The sequence below is a fragment of the Pituophis catenifer genome, unplaced genomic scaffold (assembly GCF_029215685.1).
Source record: "Pituophis catenifer annectens isolate HBS135680 unplaced genomic scaffold, rPitCat1.0.hap2 SCAF_3, whole genome shotgun sequence".
Taxonomy (NCBI): Eukaryota; Metazoa; Chordata; class Lepidosauria; order Squamata; family Colubridae; genus Pituophis; species Pituophis catenifer.
The window spans coordinates 108,438,753-108,453,660 of NW_027256883.1; the positions used below are offsets into that span (position 1 = coordinate 108,438,753).

The 14,908-nt window shown below is 36.0% G+C and overlaps 1 protein-coding gene across 1 annotated transcript; it reads left to right on the forward strand.

Annotated features, from left to right (window-relative positions):
• The first annotated feature begins 1,455 nt into the window (after positions 1–1,455).
• LOC139315021 (chromosome partition protein Smc-like) lies at positions 1,456–13,910 on the forward strand. Its single transcript, XM_070941044.1, has 4 exons — positions 1,456–1,851; positions 12,212–12,276; positions 13,459–13,596; positions 13,772–13,910. Exons 1-4 carry the CDS (start codon positions 1,456–1,458, stop codon positions 13,908–13,910), a joined length of 738 nt encoding a protein of 245 aa, XP_070797145.1.
• Positions 13,911–14,908: the final 998 nt, after the last annotated feature.

The following is a 14,908-nucleotide window of genomic DNA, read 5'->3' on the forward strand; positions in this document are numbered from 1 at the left end:
TGACAGCGCATAAATTAGCAGCCGGCGAAAGTGGAGGAAATCCAGGGGAAACCCAGGAGGAGAAAGTGATCCCAGAGAAACTTGGATTTTGAATATTTTGCTACAGAGGAGAGACTGAACTTAAGGAGAGAAAGGGATTAATTTGATGGACTTTGCCCTTTGTGGAGGCGACAAGAGACAATTAACAAGCAGCTGATACCGGAAGAGAGAGCGGCAGAAAAACTCCGTTTAAAGGGGAAGTTAGTGACTTTTGGAGCTAAATCAAATCAAATCAACCTAAGCGGAATATTTTTCCTTGGACTCTTGGACTTTTGGACTTTTGGACTTTGGATATTTGGAGGTTTGGACTTAGACATTGGGACTTGGATTATTCTACCCTCTATTCTTTTTTGTTGTTGTTGAAAGGTGGACACTCGGGAGTCTTGGAGCTTTGGTGGACATTGGACATTCAATCTAAAAGTATTGGGACACTAGACTCTGAACAATAAATAAGAAGGATACAAATTTGGAAAAAAAAAAAAAAAAAGAGAAGAAGAGAGCGATCCAGACGAAGAAGAATCAACTGTAAAGTATAATTAATTGTATTAAAAGCTGATAACAAATTAGTGATTAAGAAGCATAAAAAGCATAAAAAGCATTAATATTAAATGCACTGTTTGTGAAATTTCATATATAATCCTATATACTATATATATAACTGTTAACTTAATTTCATATTTATTCTAAATATATATTTATACTTATCTTAGTGCTATATTTTACCTCGGTAGTTAAATATTATATTGTTTTGTATGTTTAGGTTTGGAAAATTATATTAGATAGATTAATTGAATCTAGGATAGAAATTAAGAGTAATTGATTTGATAAATAATAATTAATAATAAATTCAAATTAGATAGTAAGTAATTAATTATAAGGATAGCTAACTGATGAATTGCTGAAGTATTAGACTTTTCCCTCACTCCCTCCCCTTATATTTCACCCCATGCTTAGAGAGTAATATAGGCCAGATAGCCATCATGAATTGGAAAACTCTGTAAAATATTGAAAAGTGAAAAATAGAACTTATAGATAAATTTATATATAGACAGTGATAGTGTGACAAGGGAACTCATTTGGTTACTTATCTCCCTGGGATTACTGGGATTACTGGGATTACTGAAAGCCACCAAACATAAATACTAAAAGAAATAGAACAGCCCAAATAGTAATCAGTATATGAGATTCTGGGAGAAGATAATAAAAGAAATACAAATGGCAACTACAAGTTCAACAACAATCTCTAAGTTAAGTAAGAAAATACCATCAAGCCAGATGATACTCATGGCCTCCCCAGCACAACAAAAAACAGTTGAAACCACGGAAAAAGATAAAGCAACTCGCACCCTTAGTATGCAAAACATACACTCCGTACTAACAATGATCCAGGAAGGAATGAATAAAATGCAAGAGACCATGGCCTACAACCATGAGGAGACAAGGAAAAATCATGAGGAACTTAGGATGGATGTGGGAGAGATAAAGGATAATATTAGGAACATGGATGAGAAGATAGGAAAGATACAACATAAAATAGAGGAAAATGAACAGAGGATTTATAAGGTGGAGGAGAGAATAGAACATACAAATAAGAGAATGGAGAAGATGGAATACAACCAAGCGGCCACAAATAAGGATTTAGAGGACACGGTATCATATCTTGAGATGGAGAAGGCATCCTTCTACTTAAGGTTTCAAAACGTAGAAGAGCAAAAGGAGGAGGATCTAGGAGAAATCATGACCGAGATACTTTCAGAAGTGACCCAGAGGGACAAGGAAGAGATACGAAGTGGAATAGACGAAATCTATAGAGTTCACACGAACTACGCCCGGAGAAATAAGTTACCAAAAGAAATACACATCAGATTCACAAAAAAATCTTTAAAAGAAGAGATCTATAGGAAGATGAGAGAGGATACAGCTATGTATAAAGGAAAAGAAATCTTAACCCTCAAACAGATACCAAAAAGGACAAGGGACTAAAGAAGGAACTACAACTTTTTAACGGCACAGTTGAATAAATTTAAAATAAAGTTCCGCTGGCTAATACCGGAGGGTCTACTAATCTCCTGGGAAGACAAAAAATACAGAATCGATAGCGTAGGAAAAGCACAGGATTTCTTTGACCAACACTTCGTGCTGGAGGAGGAGCAGGAGAGCAGAAAAGAAGAGGAACTTAAGAGGCAAGAGGAACAGCGGACAGAGAAAGAAGAAAGAGACCAAGAAGAGGGGAGAAGATTGGAAAAAGAAAGAACGGAGAGAGAGGGAGCGAGGGAAAAGACGCAAATGATCACTAGAAACACAAAAAGACTGCAAACAACGGATAGATAAATAAAGAGAGATGGAAAAAGAGCTAAAACTCATTTCAATCAATATAAACGGACTTAACTCACCAGCTAAAAGAAAACAGACATTTACAAAACTTCAAAAGCTAGAAATAGATATTATAACACTCCAAGAGGTACACATCAAAAGACAGCATCAAAAACTATTGGACAACCAAAGATTAGGAAGACTATATGCAGCTCTAGGAGACCAAAAAAAGAGAGGAGTCGTAATATATGTCAAGAAATACCTAAAAACAAAACAAATATATGCAGACACAGAAGGACGTTTCTTAATAATAGAAATACAAACAGGATCCAAAACAATATTATTAATATCCATATATGCACCCAACGGAAACCAAAATGTTTTTTTTAAAAAGCTACACAATATAATTAAAGACCTGGAATACGAAACTATCTGTATGGTAGGAGATTTCAACGCAATCATGGACATAGAGAAAGACTATTGGAGTAATAAACAAAGTAAAACCAGAAAGAAAACTCTACCGGAACCTTTCAAAGATATGATCAACGAACTACACCTACATGATGTATGGAGAGAGGCAAACATGCAAACGAAACAGTATACATATTATTCGAACCCACACCAGTCATGGTCTAGGATCGACATGGCCTGGATGACTGCAGACCTCAGAGAGGAGGTAAAAAATATCGAAATAGCAGCGAATACCTGGGCAGATCATAACCCCATTGAAATAATATGGAAAGGACATCGAAAGCAAAGGAGGTGGATGATGGATACCGGAATAATAAAAGATAAGGAATATATACAGATGATTGAGAAAGAGGTTAAAATGTTCCTACAAATAAACACTAAAGAACAGACATCGCTTCAAAACCTTTGGGACACAATTAAAGCATACATAAGAGGTCTTACAATTGCGTATATGGCAAAAAAAAATAAAGAAAAACGACAGTCAAGGAATAAGTTGTTAGAAGAACTTAGAATATATGAATTAGAATTGCAGAAGGAGCCCCAGGACAAAACAATAAAAGAGAAATTAAACCTTACTAAACATAAAATCAATCTGATTACCCAGACAGAAATCGCACAGAAAATCAAATTAGCAAAACAGAAACATTTTGAGCATGCAAACAAAACGGGGCGCTGGTTAGCGTATAAATTGAAAAAAGAAAAAGAAAGGAGAACAATATTTCAATTGCAGGATGAAACAGGACAAATATACCATAACAACCTAGACAAAAAACGTATAGTCAAAGATTTTTTTCAAAATCCTTACAAGGAAGAAGAGATTCGGGATGAAGACATTAAGGAATACTTATGTAAAACAAACATTACAAAATTAGAGGAGTCCCACAGAGAAGCATTAAATAGACCAATTACGATGTCTGAGCTGGTGGAAGCAAGGAAAAAGCAAAAAAACAACAAGGTCCCAGGCCCGGATGGAATACCAACGGAGTTTTATAAAAACTGTCAAAACGCAATCGATGAACTGTTACTCCAAGTCCTCAATGATGCACTGTTAGAAGCAGAAATTCCCAAATCCTGGACTGAAACCATTATTACACTTATCCCTAAAGAAGACACAGACCCTACACAAGTTAAAAATTATAGGCCGATCTCATTGCTCAATGTAGATTATAAACTCTTCATGTTGGTTATAACGCAAAGACTGAAAACAATTATTCACAAATACATACATACAGATCAGAACGGTTTTGTTCCAAGAAGACAGATCAAAAACAACATAAGAACAATTATCAACGTCTTGGAATATTACGAGAAAAGAATCGACAAACAAGTAGCCTTAATCTTCTTAGACGCACAAAAGGCCTTTGATAATCTAAATTGGAACTTCCTCATATTGCAACTAGAAACCATGGACTTTGGTGCTAAATTTTTACATATGATTAGAAGAGTATATTCCCTCCAAACGGCCAAAATTATGATTAATGGAGATATGACTGAAAATCTGGATATACAAAAGGGTGTGAGACAGGGTTGCCCTTTATCCCCACTATTGTTCATAATTTCATTGGAAATATTACTAAATGAAGTCAGGAAAGATGCCGAAATAAAAGGTTTGAGAACACGGAAAGAAGAGTACTGTCAGATGTAAATGCCTTATTCTCTAATGTGTAAATAGTATATGAACGGGGTATCAGGGGTTAACTTATTCTTCACTTCTTAATGTATTCATAATTCACCACTCCCATATCTAGCTCCACCCATTGTATATATAAGGAGCTGTATGCACCCATTTGCTCGCTTCTATCTGTGAATATTCAGTGAATATAGAATGCCTAATGTAAATAAAAGAAGATATATTTAAACCTTTAACTCTTGCTAAATTTATTGAGTCTGATCCTGAAAATATTGCAACAAGCTGGTAGCAGAGGATGGTTAATTGACTCAATAAATACTTAAAAATGTCTAAGAAAGATAGGCCCAACACCAGGGCATACAGCAAAGAAATGGAAACAGAACAAGAAATAATCAACGAATCCACAAACGCGATTTCGAGAGAATCCGAAGAATACACCACTGAAGACGAAGAAATAATAGATGAAAATGATGATCAGGAGGAAATCGAAATAGAGAATAACGAACTCAGGTCAGAGATATTAAAACTATTGAAGAGCCAGAAGAATGATGAAAGCCTCATCGCGAACCTCCAAGATATGCTGAAGAACAGCGGAGCAGCGAGAGAGAAGTACATCACTAATGAAAAATCAAAAGACCCAAAAATAGTGAGTGATATGACTGCAGAAAAAATTGTTGTGAAGAAGAAAAACGGTGATCCCGCGCGAAATTTTGAATGGCAGCCATCTTGGTTTCAACAGACCTCCAGGGTGAGCGAAGCAGAGCCAATCAGAAAACTCAATTCAAAATTTCTGGCGCGAAAAACATTATCAGACAACGAAAACGAAAAAGAAGATTCAAACACCTCAGAAGAATCAGAATCAGAAAGTGAAGATGATTCAACAAACAATCAAATAAAATCAGCAATGAAAACGCTTTTTGCTGCATTTGGGCCAAAACTAAGAATTACTAAAAAGCTAACGAAGAAGCGAACGAGCAAGCCAATGCCTCAAGACCTGCCCGCTCCCATCCTGACTACGAGAGCGCCGACGCCCGAACCCAGAGAGCCCTGCCGATACCGCCCCACGCCACAGACCGAAGCAAACACCAACGCACTCAAAAGAAGAGGAAGAGCAGCCGCCATCGTCAGGACTCCCAAGATCGAGCCAGAGACCGATTCATCTGAGGAGGAGCAGAACGAGCGAGCCGCAACGAGGAGAACCTCTCACGATGACTCCAGGGAAGAAATGAACAACGCGCATGCGCAAGACTACGCAGACAGTCCGGGAAGACATGAATTGACGAGAAGACCATGCAGGCTCGTTGCGAGCATCCCCACGCCGTTTTGTGACTTTCTGCATTTACGAGACCACGGACTATCTCAGGTTGTAAGTAATGGACCTAATAATGTCGGAAATTTACCCAGTGACTTCCCAAAGCTAAGGATAGATGGCATTAATTTACAAGAATGGTATCAGCAGCTCCAGGTTGTCTTTATGAAGGAAAACTTACTGTTTTTTATCACTAGTCCCCCAAAAAGACCTTGGACTCTAAAAATAGACTGTTTACACCATAGAGCATTTTTCTTATTAATATCTAGTGTATCTCCTGCAATGTATCACAGCATTAAGCAAAATCTGACTGTTTCAGAAATTATTCAATGCATGTTCAATTTGTTTCACAGTGACAGTGTAGCTACCACCACAAGGATGTCTAAAGATTTCTTTTCATCTAGGATAAAACCAGGGGTTTCCATAAGTGAGCACTTAATATCTTTAAACAAAATAAGAGCTGAACTGCATTTAAGGGGGGAGGTGATTTCAGACCAAACAATGAAAAGTGTTATTATCAACTCACTTGATCCATCATGGGACAATTATATGTCACATTTAGACACAATCAATCTAGGATACTTATCCATAGAAAGTCTATCCAATAAATTAATAGCAGAAGACAATTCAAGAAGGGATCGTTCTAACAAACACATAGAACACAAACCATATAGGAAAGTAGCTTTCCAAGAAAAATATAATGAAACATTTAAATGTCATAACTGTGGATCCAGGGAACACAATAGAAGAGATTGCCCCAAAACTTCAAAAGAAAGACATAGGTCTGAATATAGAAACAAATACAATTATAGACAGTCTTCCATGGATAGACATAGATATAGAAGCCCACCAAATTACAAAGAGAATAGAGGGGGCAGAGATAATTCAAAGGATAGAAAATCTGGTTCACTGAATGGATTAAATAAACAAGACAACACTAACATACAGCAGAATGAGAACAATAATTGGCTTATTGATTCTGGAGCAACTAATCACACCACTAATAACAAAAATATATTGTCTTCATTTGTAGAAGATAAATTTGTAATAAAGGTAGCTAACCAAGAAAAGGTTCAAGTATTAGGTAGAGGGAATGTAACCTTGCCTGGTCTAGGAAAAATAGAGGGGGTATTGCTAATACCTGAAATACCTCATAACATACTAAGTGCCATAAAACTAAGTAGAGATTCTGATATTAACATTGTTTTTTCTAAAGGAAAGGCGACTTTGGAGAAAAATAAAATAGATATAGGCACTGTGATGATTAAAGGAGGCCTACCTTATCTGATAACAAAGGAAAAATGGTTGCATAACATTGATTCAAATATGGAAGATTGTATTGAAGTAGATGATGGAAACATTAGCAACAGTGACAATGATGAATGTAAAATATCTCATGATCACAAAGATGCACACAATGAAAAAAAACCAAAAATAGGTAAGCCAATTCATGATGAGTGTGCTCACATCTTACATAGGAAGTTAGGACATGCCAGTTTTCCTGTAGTACAAAAAATGACTGAACACGCAGAAGGTGTTAAAATAAAAAATTGTGAAAACTATTTGGAATGCTCAGTATGTAAATCCACAAAACTAAAAACCAGCCCCAGGCCAAGAAAATCTACTAGATCAACCAACAAAATTTTTGATTTAGTACACATGGACTTAGTTGGTCCACTAACTCCATCAATCACCTATAGAAAACGTTACTTCTTGACCATAGTAGACGATTATAGCCGCTATGGATTTGTTTATACATTAAAACACAAAGATGAAACCTTTCAAAAATTTAAAGAATTTTATAAACGCATAGAAACACAACACAATATCAAAATAAAACAAATCATGACAGATAGGGGATGTGAATTCATGTCTAAAGAATTCTCCCAATGGTTAAAGGACAGAGGAATGTTACATTACACATCTAGTCCATTTTCTGCGTTCCAGAACGGGATTGCAGAGAGAAAGAACTCAACATTACAAACCATGATTAGATGCACATTGGAAGATGCTGGTTTAAGCAAACAATTCTGGTCAGAAGCCCTACATTATTCCAATTACACACAGAATAGAACCTGGTCCAGCATTGTAAATAAGACACCATATGAAGTGATGTATAATAGGAAACCAAAATTGGCACACATGCACATATTCGGAGTCACTGCAGACGTACACATACCTAAGCAATTAAGAAGAAAGGGAGAGAACGTGTCCAGAAGACTCAGATTTATGGGATATGAGACAGGCACTAAAGGGTACAGATTCATTGATAATAATAACAAATTTATAGTCTCCAGAACAGCTGTGTTCTATGAACAGGCCAACTGGTCTAAAATACATCTTAATGAAATATTTCCAAGTAACAACAAAGATACAAAATCTCAAGAGAAAGGGACTATAGAAAAGCAAAATATCAACAAATATAAAACCAAAACCAAAACATGGATAAATAGCCAACACAAAATAAAGACAGACACACTAACAAAAAAGGAAGCAAGATATTTGCATGATAACAATAGTAAACCTGAAAAAACAATTAGAAACACCAGAAATCAGATGCCTAATAAATACAAGGATTATATAATGCATATGGATGGTGAGTCAACGACACCTAATACATATGAGGAAGTGTTAAAGCTCCCTCGTAAAGAAAAGGAAAAATGGGAATTAGCAATGAAAAAAGAGATGGAAAGCTTACAAGGATTAAATGTATTTACACCTGCAGTTGCACCAAAAGATAAAACAATTATTGGTACCAGGTGGATATATAAAATTAAGAACTTAGAGGGAGGCAATACCCTATACAAAGCTAGACTAGTTGCACAAGGTTATGCACAGAAATATCCGGAGGACTATACTGACACGTATTCCCCCACAGTAAGAACTGAGAGTGTCAAAACAGCTCTAGTGGTAGCATCAGCACTCAATCTCGATGTATTCCAATATGACATACAGACTGCGTATCTACACGCAAAACTAGATAAGGAAATATATGTAAGAGCACCTCACAGTCAATACACAAACAAGAATGAGACTTGGTTGTTAAACAAGAGTTTATACGGGTTAAAACAATCTGGTAAACGATGGTATGATTGTTTAGTAAAAGTACTTAAAACCATGGACTTTAATGCCACCACTGCTGATAACTGTTTCTTTGTCAAAAAGGGTGATGATTACATAGAATTTGTATTGATCTATGTGGATGACATTTTATACATAGGAAAACATAAAGAGAGAAGAGAAACTTTTGTGACTAAGCTAAGTGAACATTTCTCATTGAAATCTTTAGGCAAAGTAAACAAATATCTTGGTGTTCAAATTAATAAGACTAAAAGAGGATTCAAACTTACTCAGAGAGATAAGATCATAGAGCTCTTAAACAAATGCAATCTAAGTGATGCCAAACCTTGTGATACTCCTATGCAGACTGATTTTCTAAGAAATGCTGATGAATCATCTCCTGAATTTAAAGATAACACATTTTATAGATCAGTCATAGGTTCACTTCTTTATATATCTAATTGGACAAGACCAGATATCGCTTTACCCCTCAATTTATTATCCAGACATGTCAGCAAGCCAACAATGTACTACTGGGAAGCTGTTAAAAGAATATTAAGATATCTGAAAAATACACTAGACTTTTGTTTAATGTTGGAACCTAACGATAATAAAGAACCAAAGCTTACATGTTACGCAGATGCGGACTGGGCTGGAGACACCTCATGTAGAAAAAGCACATCTGGTTATATATTCCTCTTAAATGACTGTCCAGTTTACTGGTACACTGGTAAACAAGAATCAGTGGCCACTTCAACGACAGAAGCAGAATATGTTTGTTTATCTAAAGCTGCAAGTAACCTTGTATGGTTTAATGATTTGATTTCAGATGTTTGGAAAAAACCTGCTTTGCCTTTTATTATGCATGAAGACAATAAGGCAGCTATTGAAATATCTAGATCTGACGCCATTGGACAAAGGTCCAGACACATAGATATAAAATTTAAACATGTGAGACAATTATCTCAGGATGGATTTATTAAAGCAGTGCATTGTGAAACTTCAGAACAATTAGCTGACATATTGACAAAACCTTTACCTTCTAAGCAGCATAAATACTTAACTTCTAAGTTGTATATTTTGTACTGTCCTGAATCTGAATGTAATTGGTGTTGCATAACGAATCGGCATTTAGAGGGGGATTTGTCAGATGTAAATGCCTTATTCTCTAATGTGTAAATAGTATATGAACGGGGTATCAGGGGTTAACTTATTCTTCACTTCTTAATGTATTCATAATTCACCACTCCCATATCTAGCTCCACCCATTGTATATATAAGGAGCTGTATGCACCCATTTGCTCGCTTCTATCTGTGAATATTCAGTGAATATAGAATGCCTAATGTAAATAAAAGAAGATATATTTAAACCTTTAACTCTTGCTAAATTTATTGAGTCTGATCCTGAAAATATTGCAACAAGTACAAATCGCAAGCCTTTGCTGACGACGTGGTATTTATAATGGAGCAACCGGAAATAACAGGAACCAAACTTTTAGCGAAGATAGAGGAATATGGAAGAGTCGCAGGGCTTAAAATTAACAAACAAAAAACTAAAATATTAACAAAGAATTTGACAAAGGTACAAGAGACAATACTAGAAGACAAATTAGGAATACAAATTGTAAAGAGAATAAAATATCTAGGAATCTGGCTTACTGCTAAAGCAATAACAATTAGAGAAGACAATTATAATAAATTAATGAAACAAATTAGAAAAGACCTGGAAATGTGGAACAAATTACAACTGTCATTCCTAGGGAAAATTGCATCCATAAAAATGAACATACTGCCTAGATTACTCTACCTCTTTCAAGTAACCCCAATCTGGCCAGGAAAGAACTTTTTTAAGGACCTTAATAAAATAATAACAAAATTTATTTGGAATGGGAAAAGGGCCAGAATCAAAATAAAATGTATGCAAGACATTCGGGAAAAAGGAGGTTTAGGCCTACCGGACTGGGAGTTATACTATAAAGCAGCGTTGCTGAACTGGATAAGGGACTGGATAGACCTTAAGAATAAAAGAATGCTATCACTAGAAGGCTTTGATTTACAACGCGGATGGCACGCCTTTCTGTGGGAGGGAAAGGACAAGCATCACAGATACTTTCAGCAACACATTATCAGAGAATCATTGTACAAATCATGGCAAGAGATTAGGAAACACTATACTAAGATCCCACGATGGCTATCGACAATGGAAGCACTAATATATCCCAACGCCATGGATATAGAGAAAATGAGGACTTACAAAGAATTATTGAACAGTGAAGGAAAATTACAAACAAGACAAGAATTACAAAATCAGGGTATAGACATTGATTGGTGGCCATACATGCAAATAGAATCAAGATATAAAATTGATCGGGCACAATTCGGATTCCAAAATGAACCAAATGAATTGGATAAAATATTACAAAGTACAGATGAGAAAATGATTACCAAAATTTATAAGTACCTATTAAAATACAAATTAGAAGAGGAGGTTGTTAAAGAGAATATGATAATATGGGCCAAAAATATAGGATATACTATTGAATTGGATAAGTGGGAGAATCTGTGGAAGATAAATTACAAGATGACATTGTCTATACCCTACAAGGAAAACCTTTACAAAATGTTCTACCGATGGCACCTCCCCCCGGCGCGCCTAGCCAAGATGTTCCCAAATACATCTCCGATTTGTTGGAAATGCAAATCACAGAAAGGGACATATTATCATCTCTGGTGGCTATGCTGAAGGGCAAAACAATACTGGCAACAAATTAAAACAATGATTGAAGAAATCACGAAACAAAAACTGGAAATGAGGCCGGAAACCTTTTTATTGGGAATAATCACAACACAATATACCAAAGAAATAAAATATTTGATCATCCATATCCTCACAGCAGCACGTATACTCTTTGCCCAACATTGGAAATCTGAACAGTTACCCACAGAAGACAAAATAATAGCTAAAATCACAGAATGTGCAGAATTGGATAAGCTCACAAAAGAAATACAAGAGAAAGATGATACTGATTACTATTTAGTATGGCAAAGATGGTACAGCTGGCTGGAGGCAAAAATAGGAATATAAAGATGATTTTCGAGTATTCAATAGAAATGCATAGAAGTAAATAAGGAGTCAATTATATATGTATATATACAACTAAGTAAATAGGTGACTGTAAATATTGATACAAATAGAAATATGAAAAATAACCCACCGTTGTAAATATCTTCTAAGAGTCAGTCATTGGACTGAATTGATGTGTGTTTGTTTTGTATGTTGCTTCAATGTATTTATGTTGGTTTTGTTGTTTTCTTTTTATTATTAATAAAAACTTAAAAAAAAAAAAGGAAATATATTCCTGATTTGTGATGTATTTTGGCTTCTCTAGATTGTTCAGACAAAAACTGAAAGACTGGAAGTAGATCTGAAGAGAGCGAGGGATCAGAGTTATATGTAAGTCTTGGCATAGTTCATCGAAATGTAAGGTCCCAAAATACACTTGAGTCACCAGAATGCCAAAGAGAGAGACTCAAGACGAGGCTTGCAAAAAAACAGATTTTATTTATGGCCAAAAACAAAATACTGGGTGGAACTATGTCCAGAACATACAGATACAATGCATGCGAGGAGATAGCCACACCTTGGGGAAGGTATGGCGTCCTTTTATACCCTCAGATACGTCAGCTTAGTACCCAACTCTGGCCTCCCAATCCAGGCCAGTGCATTCCTTGTTGCCCTGCAAGGGGGAATAGAAACTTCCCAATTAGTCATCTTGAGCATTTCTTTGTTTACTCAATTGGCCACTTAGGCCTCCTGGCCCTGGAAAGTAGGAGTCTATCCAGATCAACATAAATTAAGACTGAGATAGTACCATGCTCTTAGATGGCACAAGAAAGAAACAGGGAGAAGATTAATATGGGTTCAGGTCAAATGGTAGGGACATATGTTTGACAAATACCAGATACATTACAGGCCTAATAACAGAATATGTTTGTTACAGGAGATACAAATATAAAGGCATAATATATGTGATACAAATACAAAGGCATATGTGTATTACAAGAACCTAATGGTTACAGAATCTAGTATACCAGTATATCATATCCTAGCATTATTTATTATATCCTTATTATTGTTTCCCTTCAAAATCTTTGCATAATCCTATTAAGTTCATACTTTCAATACAACATTCATAATTTCTACATTGGCAATGGGACTGGCCATTTTATCAAACAAGTGATGAAAATTATATTCTAGTAAAGCTTGGGAAATAAGGTGGGAATAGCAACAGTTGGATGCTATTCCTCAGTGATTAAGGTACTGCCTTAATCACTGAGGAAGCAACTTGTTGAGATATGTTGACAGGCATTTGTGAGAAGTTGTAGTTATTCTACATCCATAACTTTACTTTGCTTTTGAAAATCATTTTGAATTTGTTTGTGCCTTTCGTAGAATGTATAAAAAAAAGAAAAATAAATGGTTAAAGCATTATTTCCTGTGTATTCACACACACACACACACACACACACACACACAGAGGTATTTTTAACGTGTTGAAATTGAATAAAAAGGTTGATAATTCAAGTTAAAAACCCCTAAGGGGGCTAATTTCTCTCTGGTCTTCATAATTTGCAGAAAGACAATGGAAATGTCAAAACTGTTGGCAGAAAAAGAGGAGCTGGAGTTAAAAATTCAGGAGCTTATAAATAAGACACTCCAATTGGCCAAAGAAAAAGAGGAACTCTGCGAAGAGTATGAAGAAAAGCTGAGCAGGTGAGAAAATTTTAGATAGCAACCCTGCCTTTCTCTTCCTTTCTTTCTTAGCTATTTTAATTAGTTTAATTAGTTTTAATTTTAAACAAGTTTAAAAAAACCCAAATAATCAAATAAAATAAAATAAAAAAAAACCTAAGGGGGTTAATCGCACTCTGCTCTTGATATTTTACAGAAAAAATAGTTCAGATGAGTCTGGGCAGCTGGACAAACTCAGACGAGAGAATGAGAGTCTCAGCTGCAAGGTGCAGAAATACGCTGGAGAAATAAGCTTGGAAAAACCTGACATTCTCCTTACTTTAGAAAGAAATTAATGAATTATGGGTTCATTATACTTTTACATATAGAAATCTAGGAGTTAATCTCATGGAAGTGAATGGGAAGATATGTATAGGAGAGATCTTTCAACTTTCACCACCACGGCCCAACAATATTTATATACCTTCAGAGTGAGAGTTTCCTGACATCAAAGCCATTCCCATCATTTTTAACTAACAATACTTTGTTGTTGGTCTAGATTTACAGCTAACATTCTGATTTTTTCCAGAGAGACACAACTGAGGAAGGGCTGCTGCACCTTATTGATAGGCAGAGAGCAGATGGACCAGAGACATAGCAGTAGTGAATGCAAAAGAAGCTCTGTGAGTGTCTGCCAAACAAGTGCAGACACTGCGGAAAACAAGACAGAAGCTCAAGACAAAATGAAGCCTCAAATGGTGGGGTATCAATTAAATAACAAATGGCTTAAGGCTTCAGTAGACAGCCTCAAAATCAAAACATCTAAGGAATCCGGGCCAAATATACTGAGGTGGCTTCAGCAATCGCTGAAAATCCTGAAAGAGGATTCCTCTGAACTGTACACCCTGCCAGAATGGCTTAAAGCATCCACCACCAACCTCCCGCAGGAATGTGCTGAGGCATCCAGGGGGGATGTGAACGGTTGGCTAGAAGCATCGATAAATCATCTTGAAGAAGAAGGGCCAGAAACCTGTGATTTAGATGTGCAGGGATGGCTTGAAGCATCTATTATAGGCATTCAACATCTACAAAAGTCCAGGTCAGAGTTTCGAGGAAGCCGAAAAAAGGGATGGCTTGAAAAACCAATAGAGAACCTCAAGAAGCAATGTCCTGAAGGATCTGTGGTGAATATATTAGAATGACTTCAAGGATCCTTAGAAAGCCTGTCACTTTCTGGAGAACCTAGACCAGTTCTTGAAAAATGGCTTCGAAAACCTGCAATCCTTGAAAAACCTGCAAGAGGAAGGCCCTGATGTATCTAAACAAGATGCCAAAAAAATGGCTCAAAATATCT